The sequence below is a fragment of the Heterodontus francisci genome, chromosome 33 (genome assembly GCF_036365525.1).
Source record: "Heterodontus francisci isolate sHetFra1 chromosome 33, sHetFra1.hap1, whole genome shotgun sequence".
In the NCBI taxonomy this organism is placed as follows: Eukaryota; Metazoa; Chordata; class Chondrichthyes; order Heterodontiformes; family Heterodontidae; genus Heterodontus; species Heterodontus francisci.
In genome coordinates this window covers 50787845-50802313 of record NC_090403.1, presented here as the reverse complement: position 1 = coordinate 50802313, position 14469 = coordinate 50787845, and the positions used below count along the sequence as shown (strand labels likewise).

General features: G+C 44.4%; 1 protein-coding gene across 1 annotated transcript in view; it reads right to left on the bottom strand.

Moving 5' to 3' along the window:
* The window catches only part of LOC137347956 (plexin domain-containing protein 1-like), a 467720-nt gene that overhangs the window by 50637 nt on the left and 402614 nt on the right, over nt 1–14469 (bottom strand). Inside the window, exons 11-12 of the mRNA XM_068013022.1 lie at nt 13683–13818; nt 5509–5544 (exon numbers count right to left, since the gene is read on the bottom strand). Coding sequence (XP_067869123.1) covers nt 5509–5544; nt 13683–13818 — 172 coding nt within the window. The remainder of the gene's footprint in view (nt 1–5508; nt 5545–13682; nt 13819–14469) is intronic.

Sequence of the window (14469 nt, the reverse complement as noted above, 5' to 3'; positions counted from 1 at the left end):
AGTGTAAGATTTCACCAAGGTCGAATTAGGAAGTCAAAGTGGAGTCATTTTGACTTTGGGTGATAGTGTAAAATGGGTGTAAAACAGGCCACCACCTTCCTAAGGAACCTGGGCACTAAATGTGCCCTTTTCCAGTGTCACCACATCATGAGAACAAATGAAAATGAATCTGCTATGTGTGTCTGCGTACCTATGTGTATCCAAACACTGGGGAGGGGGGCTGAGATGCTTAAACTACAACTTTATATTATGACAGTCCTGTTTTTAAAAAAAAGCTATTTTCTTTTGCTGAATCTTAATGTGCATTTCTTTGCTTCATAATGAGATAGAGGCCTAGAGACAGCTGATTGTCAGCTGCAATGGATAAATACAAATACTGCCCGCAGCAACTAAAGCATCAAGTTTACCAGAAACCGGCGAGTAACTCACCTCCTGACTCCCCAAAGCCTGTCCACCATCTATAAGGCAAAGTCAGGAGTGTAATGGAATACTCTGGATGGGTGCAGCTCCAACAACACTCAAGAAGCTCGACACCATCCAGGACAACGCAGCCCACTTGACTAGTATCCCATCCACCACATTCACTCTCTCCAGCACCAGTGTAATGTAGCTGCAGTGTGTACTATTTACAGGATTTATTTATATTTAGAGATACAGCACTGAAACAGGCCCTTCGGCCCACTGAGTCTGTGCCAAACATCAACCACCCATTTATACTAATCCTACATTAATCCCATATTCCTACCACTTCCCCTCAATTCCCCTACCACCTACTAGGGGCAATTTATAATGGCCAATTTACCTATCAACCTGCAAGTCTTTGGCTGTAGGAGGAAACCAGAGCACCCAGCAAAAACCCACACAGTCACAGGGAGAACTTGCAAACTCCACACAGGCAGTACCCAGAATCGAACCCAGGTCACTGGAGCTGTGAGGCTGCGGTGCTAACCACTGCGCCACTGTGCTGCCATACCTATGTACCTGCGATGCGCTGCAGTAACTCACCAAGGCTTTTTCAACAGCACCTCCCATACCCACGGGCTCTGTCTCTCAGAAGGACAAGGAATGGGAACACCACCACCTCCACATTCCCATCCAAGTCACACACCATACTGACTTGGAAATGTATCGCCTTTCCCTAATTGTCGCTGGGTCAAAAATCCTGGAATACCCAACCTAACAGCACTGTGGAATACCACACCACACAGACACAGGAAGGCAGCTCACCACCAGCTTCTCAAGGCTAATTAGGGATGGGCAATAAATGCTGACCCAGCCAGAAATGCCTATATCCTGTAAATAACTAAATAGAAAAGAAGCTGAGGTCTGGAAAGAAACCAAGATCCATTCCCATCTGAAAAATGGAGAACAGGAGGTAGAATTTACTCACAGCCTGTGCCGCCTGTGATGGGAGAACATATCAAGAGTAAGGGTGCAAAGGTCAGTGTGTCCTACACAACTGTTTGTCCATTTACTCACTGGGTGCCCCAATTCATAAAATCACAGAATGATACAGCACTGAAAGAGGCCATTCGGCCCATCGTGCCTGTGCCAGATTTTTGAACGAGCTATCCAATTAGTCCCACTCATCCACTCTTTTCCCATAGCCCTGAAAATTTCTCCTTTTCGAGTATTTATACAATTCCCTTTTGAAATGACTATGGAATCTGCTTGCACCACCCTTTCAAGTAGTGCATTCCAGATCACAATAACTCACTATTTAAACAAAATTCCACCTCATTTGTGCGGGCAAGAAGGTCAGGGCAGGTAGTGCAGGAGTCCCCGGAGGGCATCCCACTTTCTAACCGGTATTCAGCTCTGAGTACTGATGGGAAGGAGGGTTCTTCTGTAGAGTGCAGTGAGACTCATGACCAGAACTGTGCAGGGAGGGAGGAAAAAGGAACAAGAGAGCAATAGTGGGAGAGGGTTATATGGTTAGAGGAACAGATAGGCGTTTCTGTGGTCACAGAGGTGATTCCAAGGTGGTATGTTGCCTCCCTGGTGCAAGGGTTATGGATATCACCGAGTGGCTACAGAGCACTCTGGAGGGCGAGGGTGCACAGCCGGAGGTTGTGGCCCACATTGGTACCAATGATATAGCAAGAAAGAAGGATGAGGTCCTGCAGGCTGAGTTTAGGAAGTTAGGAAAGAGATTAGCAAGCAGGACCTCAAAGGTAGTAATCTCCGGATTACTCCCAAGGCCATGTGCTAGTGAGTATTGTAACAGGAAAATATACCAGATGAATGCGTGGCTGGAGAGATGGTGCAGGAGGGAGGGTTTCAGATTTCTGGGGCATTGGGACCGGTTCTGGGGAAGGTGGGACCTGTACAAGATGGACGGGTTGCATCTTAGCAGGACTGGGACGAATATCCTTGCAGGGAGATTTGTTAGTGCTGTTGGGGATGGTTTAAACTAGCTTGGCAGGGGGATGGGAACCTGAGCGCAGTCTTAGATAGGACAATTTCAGGGCAGGGAACAGGAAGCAGAAAATTAGCAAATTCAGTGAGTGACTCTGAAAGACAGATGAAGCAAAGATTAAAAAGTGTGCAACACAGGAATTTGGCAGTGTTAAAGGGTATTTATTTAAATGTGCAGTAAATAAAGCCGATGAGTTGAGAGCATTGACAGACACATGGCAACATGATATCGTTGCTATAATGGAAACTTGACTTAAAGAGGGGCAAGAATGGCAGCTCAACGTCCCTGGATATAGAGTTTGCAGGCGTGATAGAGAGGGAGATAAAAAAGGAGGGGTGTAGCATTATTAGTTAAGGAAACAATGACAGCCTTGAGGAGGGATGATTTGCTAAATGAACCATCAAACAAGGCCATATGGGTGGAGCTCAGAAATAAAAAAGGTGCAGCCACATTACTGGGAGTGTACTATAGACCTGCAAATAGTGAGAGGGAGATAGAAGAACAAATATGTAGGCAGATTTCTGAGTGCAAAAACTTTAGGGCAATAATAGTTGGGGATTTCAACTACCCCAATATCAACTGGGATACAAACAGTGTGAAGGGCACAGAGGGGAAAAAAATTCTTGAACTGCGTTCAAGAGAACTTTTTTAGCCAGCACCTAAAAAGCCCAATGAGAGGGGGCGCAATTCTGGATTTAGTCTTCAGTAATGAAGCTGGGCAAGTGGAGGAAGTAAGTGGGTGACCATTTTGGAGATAGTGACCATAATACAGTTAGTTTTCATATAATCATGGAAAGGAACATAGATAAAACAGAGCAAAGGTTCTAAAGTGGGGGAAGGCAAATTTTATGAAACTGAGAGGTGACCTGGCGAAAGTGGACTGGATACAACTACTTGAAGGAAAATCAGTGGCAAACCAGTGGGAGGCATTCAAAAGTGAGATACTACAGGCACAGTGCAGGCATGTCCCTACAAAGATGAAAGGTGGCACTGCCAAATCTGGAGCCCCCTGGTTGTATAAAAGCTTACAGGGTAAGTTAAAGCAAAAAAAGAAAGCTTATGACGATCACAAATATCTTAATAGTTTAGAAAGCCTAGAGGAGTATAGAAAGCGCAGGGGTGAAGTAAAAAAGGAAATTAGAAAAGCAAAGAGAGGACATGAAAAATTATTGGCAGGTAAAATCAAGGAAAACCTGAAGATGTTTATCAGTATATTAAGAGCAAGAGGATAACTAAGGAAAGGGTAGGGCCTATCAGAGATGTACAAGGGAACTTATGCATGGATGCAGAAGATGTGGGAAGGGATCAGAATGAGTTTTTTGTCTCTGTCTTCACAAAGGAGAGGATTGATGCAGATATTGTAGTTAAAGAGGAGGAGTGTGAAATATTGGATACGATAAGCAGAATGAGAGAGGAAGTGCTTGAGGGTCTGACATCCCTGAAAGTGGATAAATCACCAGGACCAGATGGATTTCATCCCAGGTTGTTAAAGGAAACCAGGGAGGAAATAATGGATGCGCTGAGGATCATCTTCAAATCCTCACTAGACACAGGCGAGGTACCAGATGATTGGAGGTCTGCAAACGTTGTACCATTATTTAAAAAGGGTGCGAGGGATAAGCCAAATAATTATCGGCCAGTCAGTCTGACCTCGGTGGTGGGTAAATTGTTAGAATCTATTCTGAGGGATAGGATAATCTATCACTTAGAAAGGCACAGATTAATCAGGGATAGTTAGCATGGATTTGTTAGGGGAAGGTCATGTCTTACTAACTTAGGTGAGTTTTTGAGGAAGTAACAAGGAGGATTGATGAGAGTAGTGCAGTGGATGTGGTCCACATGGATTTTAGTAAGGCATTTGATGAGGTCCCACATGGCAGACTGGTCAGTAAAATGAATGCCCATGGGATACAGGGGAATGTGGCAGGTTGGATCCAGAATTGGCTCAGGGACAGGAAACAAAGGGTAGTGATCGACGGATGTTTTTGCGAATGGAAAGCTGTTTCCAGTGGCATTCCACAGGGCTCAGTGATGAGTCCCTTGCTGTTTGTGGTATCTATTAATGATTTGGATTTAAGTGTGGGAGGCATAATTGGGATATTTGCTGATGACACAAAAATTGGCCGTGTAGTTAATAGTGAGGAGGATAGCTGTGGACTCCAGAATATCAATGTTTTGGTTGAGTGGGCGGAAAAGCGACAAATGGAATTCAATCCAGAGAAGTGTGAGGTATTGCATTTGGGGAGGGCAAATAAAGCAAGGAAATACACAATAAACAGGAGGATGTTGAGAGGGGTAGAAGAAGTGAGAGACCTTGGAGTGCATGTCCACAGGTCCCTGAAGGTGGCAGGACAGGTGGATAGAGTGGTGAAGAAGGCATATGGAATGCTTTCCTTTATTGGTAGAGGTATAGAATTCAAAAGCAGGGATGTGATGCTGGAACAAACGCTGGTTAGGCCATAGCTGGAGTATTGCATGCAGTTCTGGTCACCACGTTACAGAAAGGACATTATTGCTCTGGAGAGCGTACAGAGGAGAGTTACAAGAATGTTGCCAGGGCTCAAAAGTTGCAGCTATGAGGAAAGATTGGATAGGCTAGGGTTGTTTTCCCTGGAACTGAGGAAGCTGAGGTCTACAAAATTATGAGGGGCCTAGGTAGACAGGAAGGACCTGTTTGCCCTGGCAGGGAGGTCAGTTACCAGGGTACACAGATGTAGGGTGATTGGTAGAAGGATTAGAGGGAACATGAGGGGAAACTTTTTTACCCAGAGGGTGATGGGTGTCTGGAATTCGCTGCCAGGTGGAGGTAGAAGCCCTCAATTCTTTTAAGAGGTACTTGGACATGTACCTGATGTGCTGTAACCTGCAGGGCCATGGCCCAGGTGCTGGAAGGTGGGATTAGCTTGGGAGGCTAGTTTATTAGGCCGATGCGGACACAATGGGCTGAATAGCCTCCTTCTTTTTGCTATACTTTTTGTATGGTTCTATTTGCTTCTTTTGCCACATATCTTATAACTGTCCCCTCTGGTTACTGACCCACCCACCAGTGGAAACAATTTCTCTAACCCAAAGTGATGCTGAACACTTACCATCATCCTTCAGATGAAAAATCAGTTTCGTGTCATCTGGAGAAAATAGAAAAATGAGTTTAGTGAGGCTGGATTGTTCGTTGATGAAAGACAATAACCTCAGGTCCATGATATAATGTCTGTGGCTTTACCCATTGCAAATATGTTAATAAACATTCTTATTAATAAACCTGGTTGTCACTTCTAATCATTTTGCTCTGGATCTGATTTTATCCCTTTTCTTTATTCTTTATCTATCCTGTCCTTTGAATTCCTGTTCCACTTCTATTGCACTTACAATGGTTTCCATGTTTTTCTTGAATAATGAACTCTCCTTTTTGTAGAATATTGTCTTGTTCAAGGGTAATAGATTGATTGATTGCAAGTATTGCATCACATTTAAGACAGCTGACTGCACTGTTTTCAAAGTGTATTGCTTTTTTATTATGGAGCCAATGGAGAAATGTATTGCAAATCATGAATGATGTTCCTTAGGACATGGAAAATTTAGGCAGTCTGTCCAAACAATTCTGAGGAAGAGGGGAAAAAACAGTGGGTCTAGTGAAGGGTCAAACCCACTTTGGGCATTCCCACCGAGAGACACATCAGCATACTTTCATGCTCATCCACATTACAGCACCACTAAAGTTGCCAACTCTGGTTGGAATCTTCCAGGAGGTTTCATCACATGATCTCCCACAATCCCTCCATCGGTCACCAACCACGTCCATCCTGGCGGCACACCATCTTCCCACGGCCAATTGGAAAGTGAACCGACTCTTCCTTATCCAACTGGATCATTCTTGACTGTGAGTCAATTTTATTTCTGTGTTCAAAATTTTTTTAGAACTAGTTCAAAGAAAATGAAAAATGTACACCATTTCTTTAAATTGTTTCTCTCCTGGGTTTGCTTGCAGCAAAGTCTAAGAGACCTGGAGACTCCAGGCCAATCCTAGAGGTTGGCAACTCTTAAGGCCATCATAATTTTCTAGAAAAATCTAGCATGTGATGACAGTGTTGTCGCAGAGAGAATTGTACAGGTGTATTTAGAGTAAGTGAATCCATATGTGGCTTTGAGTAACAGTGGGTTTCACTCTTGATGAGCTGCGATTTTCCCCATGGTGAGTTTCTTATGAATTTTACCACCAAGCTGGACAGTGGGTGCAGTGGTGGTTGGTTCAACCTTTAGACATCACCCACCTCTCTGGATAGTTACAGTATATTGGGGTAGAGTCCGACTTTGTGCAAGGTGTAAAATGGGTGATAGTGAGTTGGCACCTCTCCTGATTTTTCAGGAACGTAACATTCCAAAAGTTCGGCAGACGTTTGCAGTGGTCACTTTAAGGATCTGGGGTAGGCCACCAAAGAGCCGGTACAACTGAGCACACCTTGCACAAGCTCCTCCCATTTCTAACCGAATTTTGCATTTGGTGTCCCACAAGTACAAGAAGGTTTGCCTCATGGAGGTGTCAGCCTTGTTGCTTCTCAAACTCTTGCACACACTGGATTGACTATAGAAAAGGTAAGTTGAATTTTCTTGGTTTGGACGAGATTATGGGCTGGATTTATAGAGGTCTCGACGTCGTGATCTGTGGCGGGGGGGGGGGGAGGGGGGACATGAAGATTGCCCCGGATGAGGCCTGCCACGGACCTCCATGCCACCAGGGCCCGTCCCGATCTCCACAGAGGCGGAGAGGCCTCATGGCCGCTCCTCCGCCGCTTGGTGACGGGACCATGATTTACATATTTAAATAAATCTACATACCTGACTTAATTGCAAGCCCACCTCCACCTCTGGTCCCGTTGCGATCTTCATGCCGTTAGCTGGAACTCCCGCGCCTTCCGATCCCCATCCGGGGAATCGGGACGCAACACTGGTTGGGATGGGGGAGCGGGTCATGTTTTTCTGTGCGGGGGTGGGGGAGGAGCAGTGATAAAGTCTTCTCATTGGATGGAGGTGATGGTGGGAAGGGGTAAAGTTGAGAGTTGATGCACTTTGAGGGGGGTGAAAGGTCATTTGAAAAAGGAAAGTGTATTGTGGTTATAGGTGGTGGGGTGGGAGAGGTGCAAAAATACTGGTTTTAATATTTTACACAAATTTTTACTGCTTTCTTAAAAAATCCCGGTAGGGCTCAAAACCTTTAAAAAATGTCACCGGCGCCTGCACAGTGGCGCCAGATGCCATTGCCGGGGATGGCTCGCCCGCCCCCTCCATGTCAAGGGTGGATGCGGTAGTCCGCCCCAGCTATGTTAATGAGTTGCTGCATATAAGATTGCGCCGGCTCTGTGGAGTAAAACCCGGGTGTGCGGGCTGCCATTTTTATGGCCACTGCCATACTTGACGGCGGCAACATAGAATCCAGCCCTATGACTCAGCTTGGAAAGCTGAAACTACAACAAGGATAACAATTCCTCTTGTTGATCTGTGTACTGAGATGGCAAATGTGCTTGCAGCTTTTCTGCATCTGATATTTCCCAGAAAAATTGTGGGCATACCCCAAGAATGATGACATAACAAAGAGTGACACGAAAATAGTGACGAGGAAAGCCTCAAATTACAGGATGATATTGATGGGTTGGTAAGATGGGCGGCACAGTGGCGCAGTGGTTAGCCTCATAGCTCCAGTGACCTGGGTTCGATTCTGGGTACTGCCTGTTCGGAGTTTGCAAGTTCTCCCTGTGACCGTGTGGGTTTTTGCCGGGTGCTCCGGTTTCCTCCCACAGCCAAAGACTTGCAGGTCGATAGGTAAATTGGCCGTTGTAAATTGCCCCTAGTATAGGTAGGTGGTGGGGGAATTGTGGGGATGTGATAGGGAATATGGGATTAATGTAGGATTAGTATAAAATGGGTGGTTGATGGTCGGCACAGACTCGGTGGGCCAAAGGGCCTGTTTCTGTGCTGTATCTCTAAATAAATAAAAATGGTGAGGTGATGCATTTTGCATTTTGGGGGGACTAACAAGACAAGGGAATATACAATGGATGGTAGGACCCTAGGAAGTACAGAAGGTCAGAGGGACCTTGGTGTACTTGTCCATAGATCACTGAAGGCAGCAGCACAGGTAGATAAGGTGGTTAGGAAGGCATATGGGATACTTGCCTTTATTAGCCGAGGCATAGAATATAAGAGCAGGGAGGTTATGATGGAGCTGTATAAAACGCTAGTTAGGCCACAGCTGGAGTACTGTGTACAGTTCTGGTCACCACATTATAGGAAGGATGTGATTGCACTGGAGAGGGTGCAGAGGTGATTCACCAGGATGTTGCCTGGGCTGGAGCATTTCAGCTATGAAGAGAGACTGAAAAGGCTAGTGTTGTTTTCCTTAGAGCAGAGAAGGCTGAGGGGGGAGCATGATTGAGGTACACAAAATTATGAGGGGCATTGATAGGGTAGATAGGAAGAAACATTGTCCCTTAGCGGAGGTGTCAATAACCAGGGGGCATAGATTTAAGGCAAGGGGCAGGAGGTTTAGAGGGGATTTGAGGAAAAAGTTTTTCACCCAGAGGGTGGTTGGAATCTGGAACGCACTGCTGTAAGATGTGGTGGAGGCAGGAACCCTCACAGCATTTAAGAAGTATTTAGATGAGCACTTGAAATGCCATAGCATAGCCAAGTGCTGGAAAATGGGATTAGAATAGTTAGGTGCTTGATGGCCGGCACAGACACGATGGGCCGAAGGGCCTGTTTCTGTGCTGTATAACTCTATGACCAGAGGAAATCTTAACTAATGGGTTTTCCATTCCTCTCGAATCTATTCTAACAATCTCACCATTTAACACAAACCCCTGGCGTCTGACAAATATAAACATGGAGTTAACACTTCAGGTCGATGACCTTTCATCATCAAAGATGACCTGAAACGTTAACTCTTTTTCTCTCCCACAGATGTTGCCAGACCTGCTGAGTATTTCCAGCACTTTCTGTTTTATTTCAGAATTCTAGCATCCCCAGTATTTTGATTTCGGCTGTTGATATGGTTCATTTCTTTTGGGGGGAGGGAAGGTATCAGTTGCAGGGTGTGCTTTTGTTAATAGGGATTAAAAAGCCCATGTGCTTTCAATTCTGTTTTTTCTTTGACTGTGGAAGGATATTTTCATAACTAACATGCTACACTTCCTGCCGCACAAACAGGCCTCTGTTAGCTTACATGAATGTCATATCACAGCTTCAGGCTATAACTACTGTAACATTAACTTATACAGTGAAGATACATAAAAAAAAACAATTGTGCTTCCAGTTGTCAACATCTATCAGGTGTGAACTGAAGCAAATCTTGCACGGTTTACGTTCTGATATACTGTACTGATTTATGAGGCTCATGTAGAGGTTACAGAAGTGTTTAATGAACTGTGAGTTTGGATCATTAAAATAGTTATGATTCAGGCTAAATGTTTGAAATAGCCTCGGGGGTAGTGTAGCAGGAGTGTTGCATCACTGACAGAGTAAATTACTTTAACATAGCCTGCACTTTTCTCTCTAATCATTTGCCGATTATTTCCATTGCATTTTATAAAACACCCAAATCCATTTCCTACACACTTCATTCCTGTATATCAGCCACAGCTGAAGTATTGGAATCATAGAATCATGGAATTTTACTGCACAGAAGGAGGCCATTCAGCTCATTGTGCCTGTGCCAGCTCTTTGAAAGAGCTATCCAATTAGTCCCACTCTGCTGCTGTTTCCCCATAGCCCTGTAAATTTTTTTTTTCCCCCTTTCAAGTATTTATCCAATTCCCTTTTGAAAAGTACTATTGAACCTGCTTCCGCCACCCTTTCAGGTAATGCATTCCAGATCATAACTCGCTGCGTTAAAAAAATTCTCTTCTCTGGTTCTTTTGGCAATTATCTTAAATCTGTGTTCTTTGGTTACCAATCCTCCTGTCAGTCGAAACAGTTTCTCTGTATCTACTCCTATCAAAATTCCTCATCTGGTTTCGCCTACATACTTAGAGGCAAAAAAACTCACATGCTTTTCACTGAATAGTTGGTCCAACCAATCAATTTATTGCCAAATATTCAAACTATGCTCATTTCACTACCAAGTTTGTAGGATGACCTTTGCTTCGGCAGTACAATGAACAAAATGGCTTACCAAGATTTGTAATTCCCTTTTGAATTAAGGTGGGCCCAAGCAGGCCTTGCCACTGTGGGGTAAATTTTCAACATTTAATAGTCCTGGGAGTGTAAACAGGAAGTTCTGGCTGGCCCACCTTCCCCTTCTATGCTTCTGGTGTACGACGTTCTGCACCAGGAGCACCAATACTGACATTTTATCCCGTAATTTGATTACATACAATAAATTTTGTGAGGCTCCATGCCAGTGATTTTCCGAAAGAAAATGATTGTCATTGGTACAATGCCTTGTAAAGTATACCTTTAAATGTGTGCTTTGTGCACAGTTTGACAATTATCAAACATCAGGACCAAGGGTGTTAGTAAGGACAAGAAAAGATACATAGAGACGGGCTATTTAACTCATCAGGCAGAAGGCTTCAACAAACCATGTATGACCAACCCTGTCCTGGGCTCCACCATATTCAGTTAGTTTCCGAGGAATTGTTCTGTGTAAATATTTCCCAAAGGTAATCAAGCAAAATTCTGGAATATTTAGTCATCCTCACATCTTTGTTGTAATTGTGGATTTTATGATATAATTAACGTTATGGATTCTGTTAATTATTCTGAGAGAGGGAAAACATTTCTTTTAAACAGGCCCTTAAACTTCCAGTTTCCACCCCTGACAATTTAAATGACAAGCCCGAGGTAAGGACTTGCAATTTCAGATCCATTTAACTTGCAATGGTTCCTTTAAATCCCCTTTATTATACAATAAAATCCAAACTGTGAGCTCAAAAAAATCAAAGGAATTTAAATAATTGTACAGCTTCAGTTATTGCACCAGAATGGGAGATAACTAAGCCGTGTAGTTGAATGACTCGGAACAGAATATCGATTAGACAAATTAATCTATCTGCGAGCAGGAATCAGTGGAATTAAGAGACTCCGCCTGATCCCAACTCTCACTTGACGCAGATGGTTCAAAGTTAGTGCCACCATTAGGTAGAATGACACCAGGCTGTGTTATGGACCTCTGACCCCTAAAACAATTGGCCACCTTCAGGCTAAGGGGGAGAAATTGGTCAACATTGCGCCTGTTTTCCAGATGCAAAATGGAGGCGAGCAAGACCAATTTCACAGGGGCCAAACCCCAAGCTCCAAAACACCTGAGAAAACCCCAAACAACATATTGGACTTGGATGGCTTTCAGGCACCTAAAATAGGCGTTAGGCTCCCTTGCTGACACTGATGAGGGAGTCTAATGCCTGTTTTGGGCTCTGAGTGCGACTGGCACTGGGCCTGTTCCACTGAGGTTGCCAAGTCTGTTTCAATGTATTCCTAGAGGTTTCACCACACAACCTCTGGCTCCAACTGGCCTGCTCCTGTACTCCCATCATTGGTAGCCCAACAGCCTTTTCTTTCCCACCTCTAATACTTTTATAGATAGTAAACAGAGAGGCCAAAGAAAATGCAAAAAAAACAAGCACACATGTTTTTATGTAATGCCTTCCCCACCCTATGATTTTTCTCTAGGGTTACTTGCAGAAATGTCTTGGGGAATAATCCTCAATTCCTGAAAGCTCCAGGCCAATCCTGGAGAGTTGGCAACCCTATTTACCTACTGTCCATCTGGCCACCAGTGAAAAGGGAAGGTTTCATTTGAAAAAAAATTCATGCAGTGTCAGGAAGAGCAAAATTGCCGCTTCTCGGTCGTAATTGACACTCACACGCATGGTGGTGACATGCCCACTGGCCGGGCAGTTAAAACTGGAAACATTTCCCTTGACTTGTTCTTCTCAAGCTGTGTTTCATACTGTAACACAGGAAGATTTGTCAAAAAATTTGCTTTATGTGAACAGGGATCTGCGACGCAAATATGGAATTTGCCTTTTTCTTTGAGTAATCGCTGCACAGTTGAGGTGTTGGGAATGTGAAATACAAATAAGCTGTGGCCATTGTGTTTCTCCTCACCTATCATCATGAGGAAGCTCCAGGTGACAAGTAACCAGCTAGTGTTGCACCAACATGCATCCTACTCACCAACAACAACATCTAGTATTTATATAGTGCCTTTAAAGTAGTAAAACGTTCAAAGACAGTTCAGAGGAGAGTTAATCGGACAAAATTAGACACCGAGCTACATAGGCGATATTGGGACAGGTGACTAAAACCTAGGTCAGAGGTAACTTTTCACGAACATCTTAAAGGAAGAGGGAGAGGTAGAGAGGCAGTGGTGTTTAGAGAGGGAATTTCAGAGCTGAGGGCCCAGGCAGCTGAAAGCACAGCCACCAATGGTGGGATGAGGCAAGTCGAATGATGCACAAGAGGCCACGAGGGCATTTGAAAACGGGGATGAGAATTTTAAAATCACTTTAAAACTACTTCAAATTATGATTTATTGCTTAAAAACAGAGCAGAATAGGTGACTTCACTTTAAACAGCCTTGGTTGGGCTGTGATTGGCACATAAAAGGGGTCATTTTACAAAGTGAAACACCCGCCTTGGAGCTGTACCCAGCGGGAGAGCCAGTCAGGAGTTTGCGCATGTCCTCTGCATGATTTTCCAGGAAAGCACGGGCCTGAAACCCAGAAACACACTCCCAAACGAAAAAGCTTCAAGGCAACAGCATGAACTCCATAAATGACCTTTCATTTTTCTTTCTATCATGGGGAGCATCCAGCAATTACACTTGCAGATATTAATCCTTAAGACAGTATCAAAGCCAAGTCTGTTACTAGGAGGTGTGTCAGAGGACGTGGCCACTGCTTTCTCCCCACTTCTTCAGAAAGTGCTTTGGTTCAGTTTGGTCCCTTACCAGACTCCCTTTCCGGACTAGCTATGATTGGGATCTGAGTCACAGACGCACTCCGACATTCTGTGAGATTCATGAGTTTTCAATATTTGATTTGTGCTCCTTTTTCACACATCACACCTGTTTGAGAACTGTTGGCCCTGACTGTGCACACATTGGGAGTTATACAGTGAGCTTTTGTTTTAATAGATTCCCTTTAATAGACCAATTTCAGAAGGCCCACACAGCAGGGCATACAATTTTATTTGGATCCATCCATTCTGAGTTACGTCCAATCCCTGGTATGAACGGGTTGGAGAACTAACAGACTGATCTGTTTACCTTCTGTCGTGAGACTGCTCGACAACAGCATAGATGTGGTGGTGGTGATGTCACTTTCCAATGAATTTGAAAGGGTTGCTGTTGAGGACAGGTCCTGGGAATGTTCTGGAAGATCCTCGCAGAGCTCACCACTGTGCTGGAACATTCCAAAAATAATTACGAAAGCATTAAAAGCATGGAATGAAGTTAATGACCGATAGTTATGGGTTGACTATTTTCTCTTAACGGGCTGCAATCAGGGACAATGTTAGGCTGCTGGGGTAGAAATGAAAACTGCCCGAACTCATTTTACACAGCTAGCAAACAGAGAAGACTTTTTATCCTTTCATTCTGGGCTAGATTTGAACACAAGCCCAAGAGGTCAAAGACCAGTGTCTAATTCCTGGCATGACAATGTCAGAGGTTTCTGTAGGGTGGCAGAAATGTCATTGAGTGCTACAGCATGAAGCTTTCAGGGGAGTTTTCTCGTTTCTGTGCTCCCTATGGGGAACTGCGCCTGCTAAGGTTTGAGCGGGGGGTTCGGGGGGGTCAAATGGTTTGGGGAGGGTCGTGGCTGGAGGAAAGAGGGTGCAATTTCCTAATATGTGCTCCAAAAGTGTGCCAGAGTGTAAAAATTTCCATTTAGTGTTGTGGAGTAGGAGCATGCGGGCTGGATCACTGACACCACTCAGTTGCCTGGCAGTCGCTGTATCATGTCCTTAAAGAGAGGAGGGAAGGAAAATATCGGACCAGCAAGCCCTGTCTGGGAGGTGTCTGGGTGTCCAACAAAGAGGGTTTTGGCCTAGAT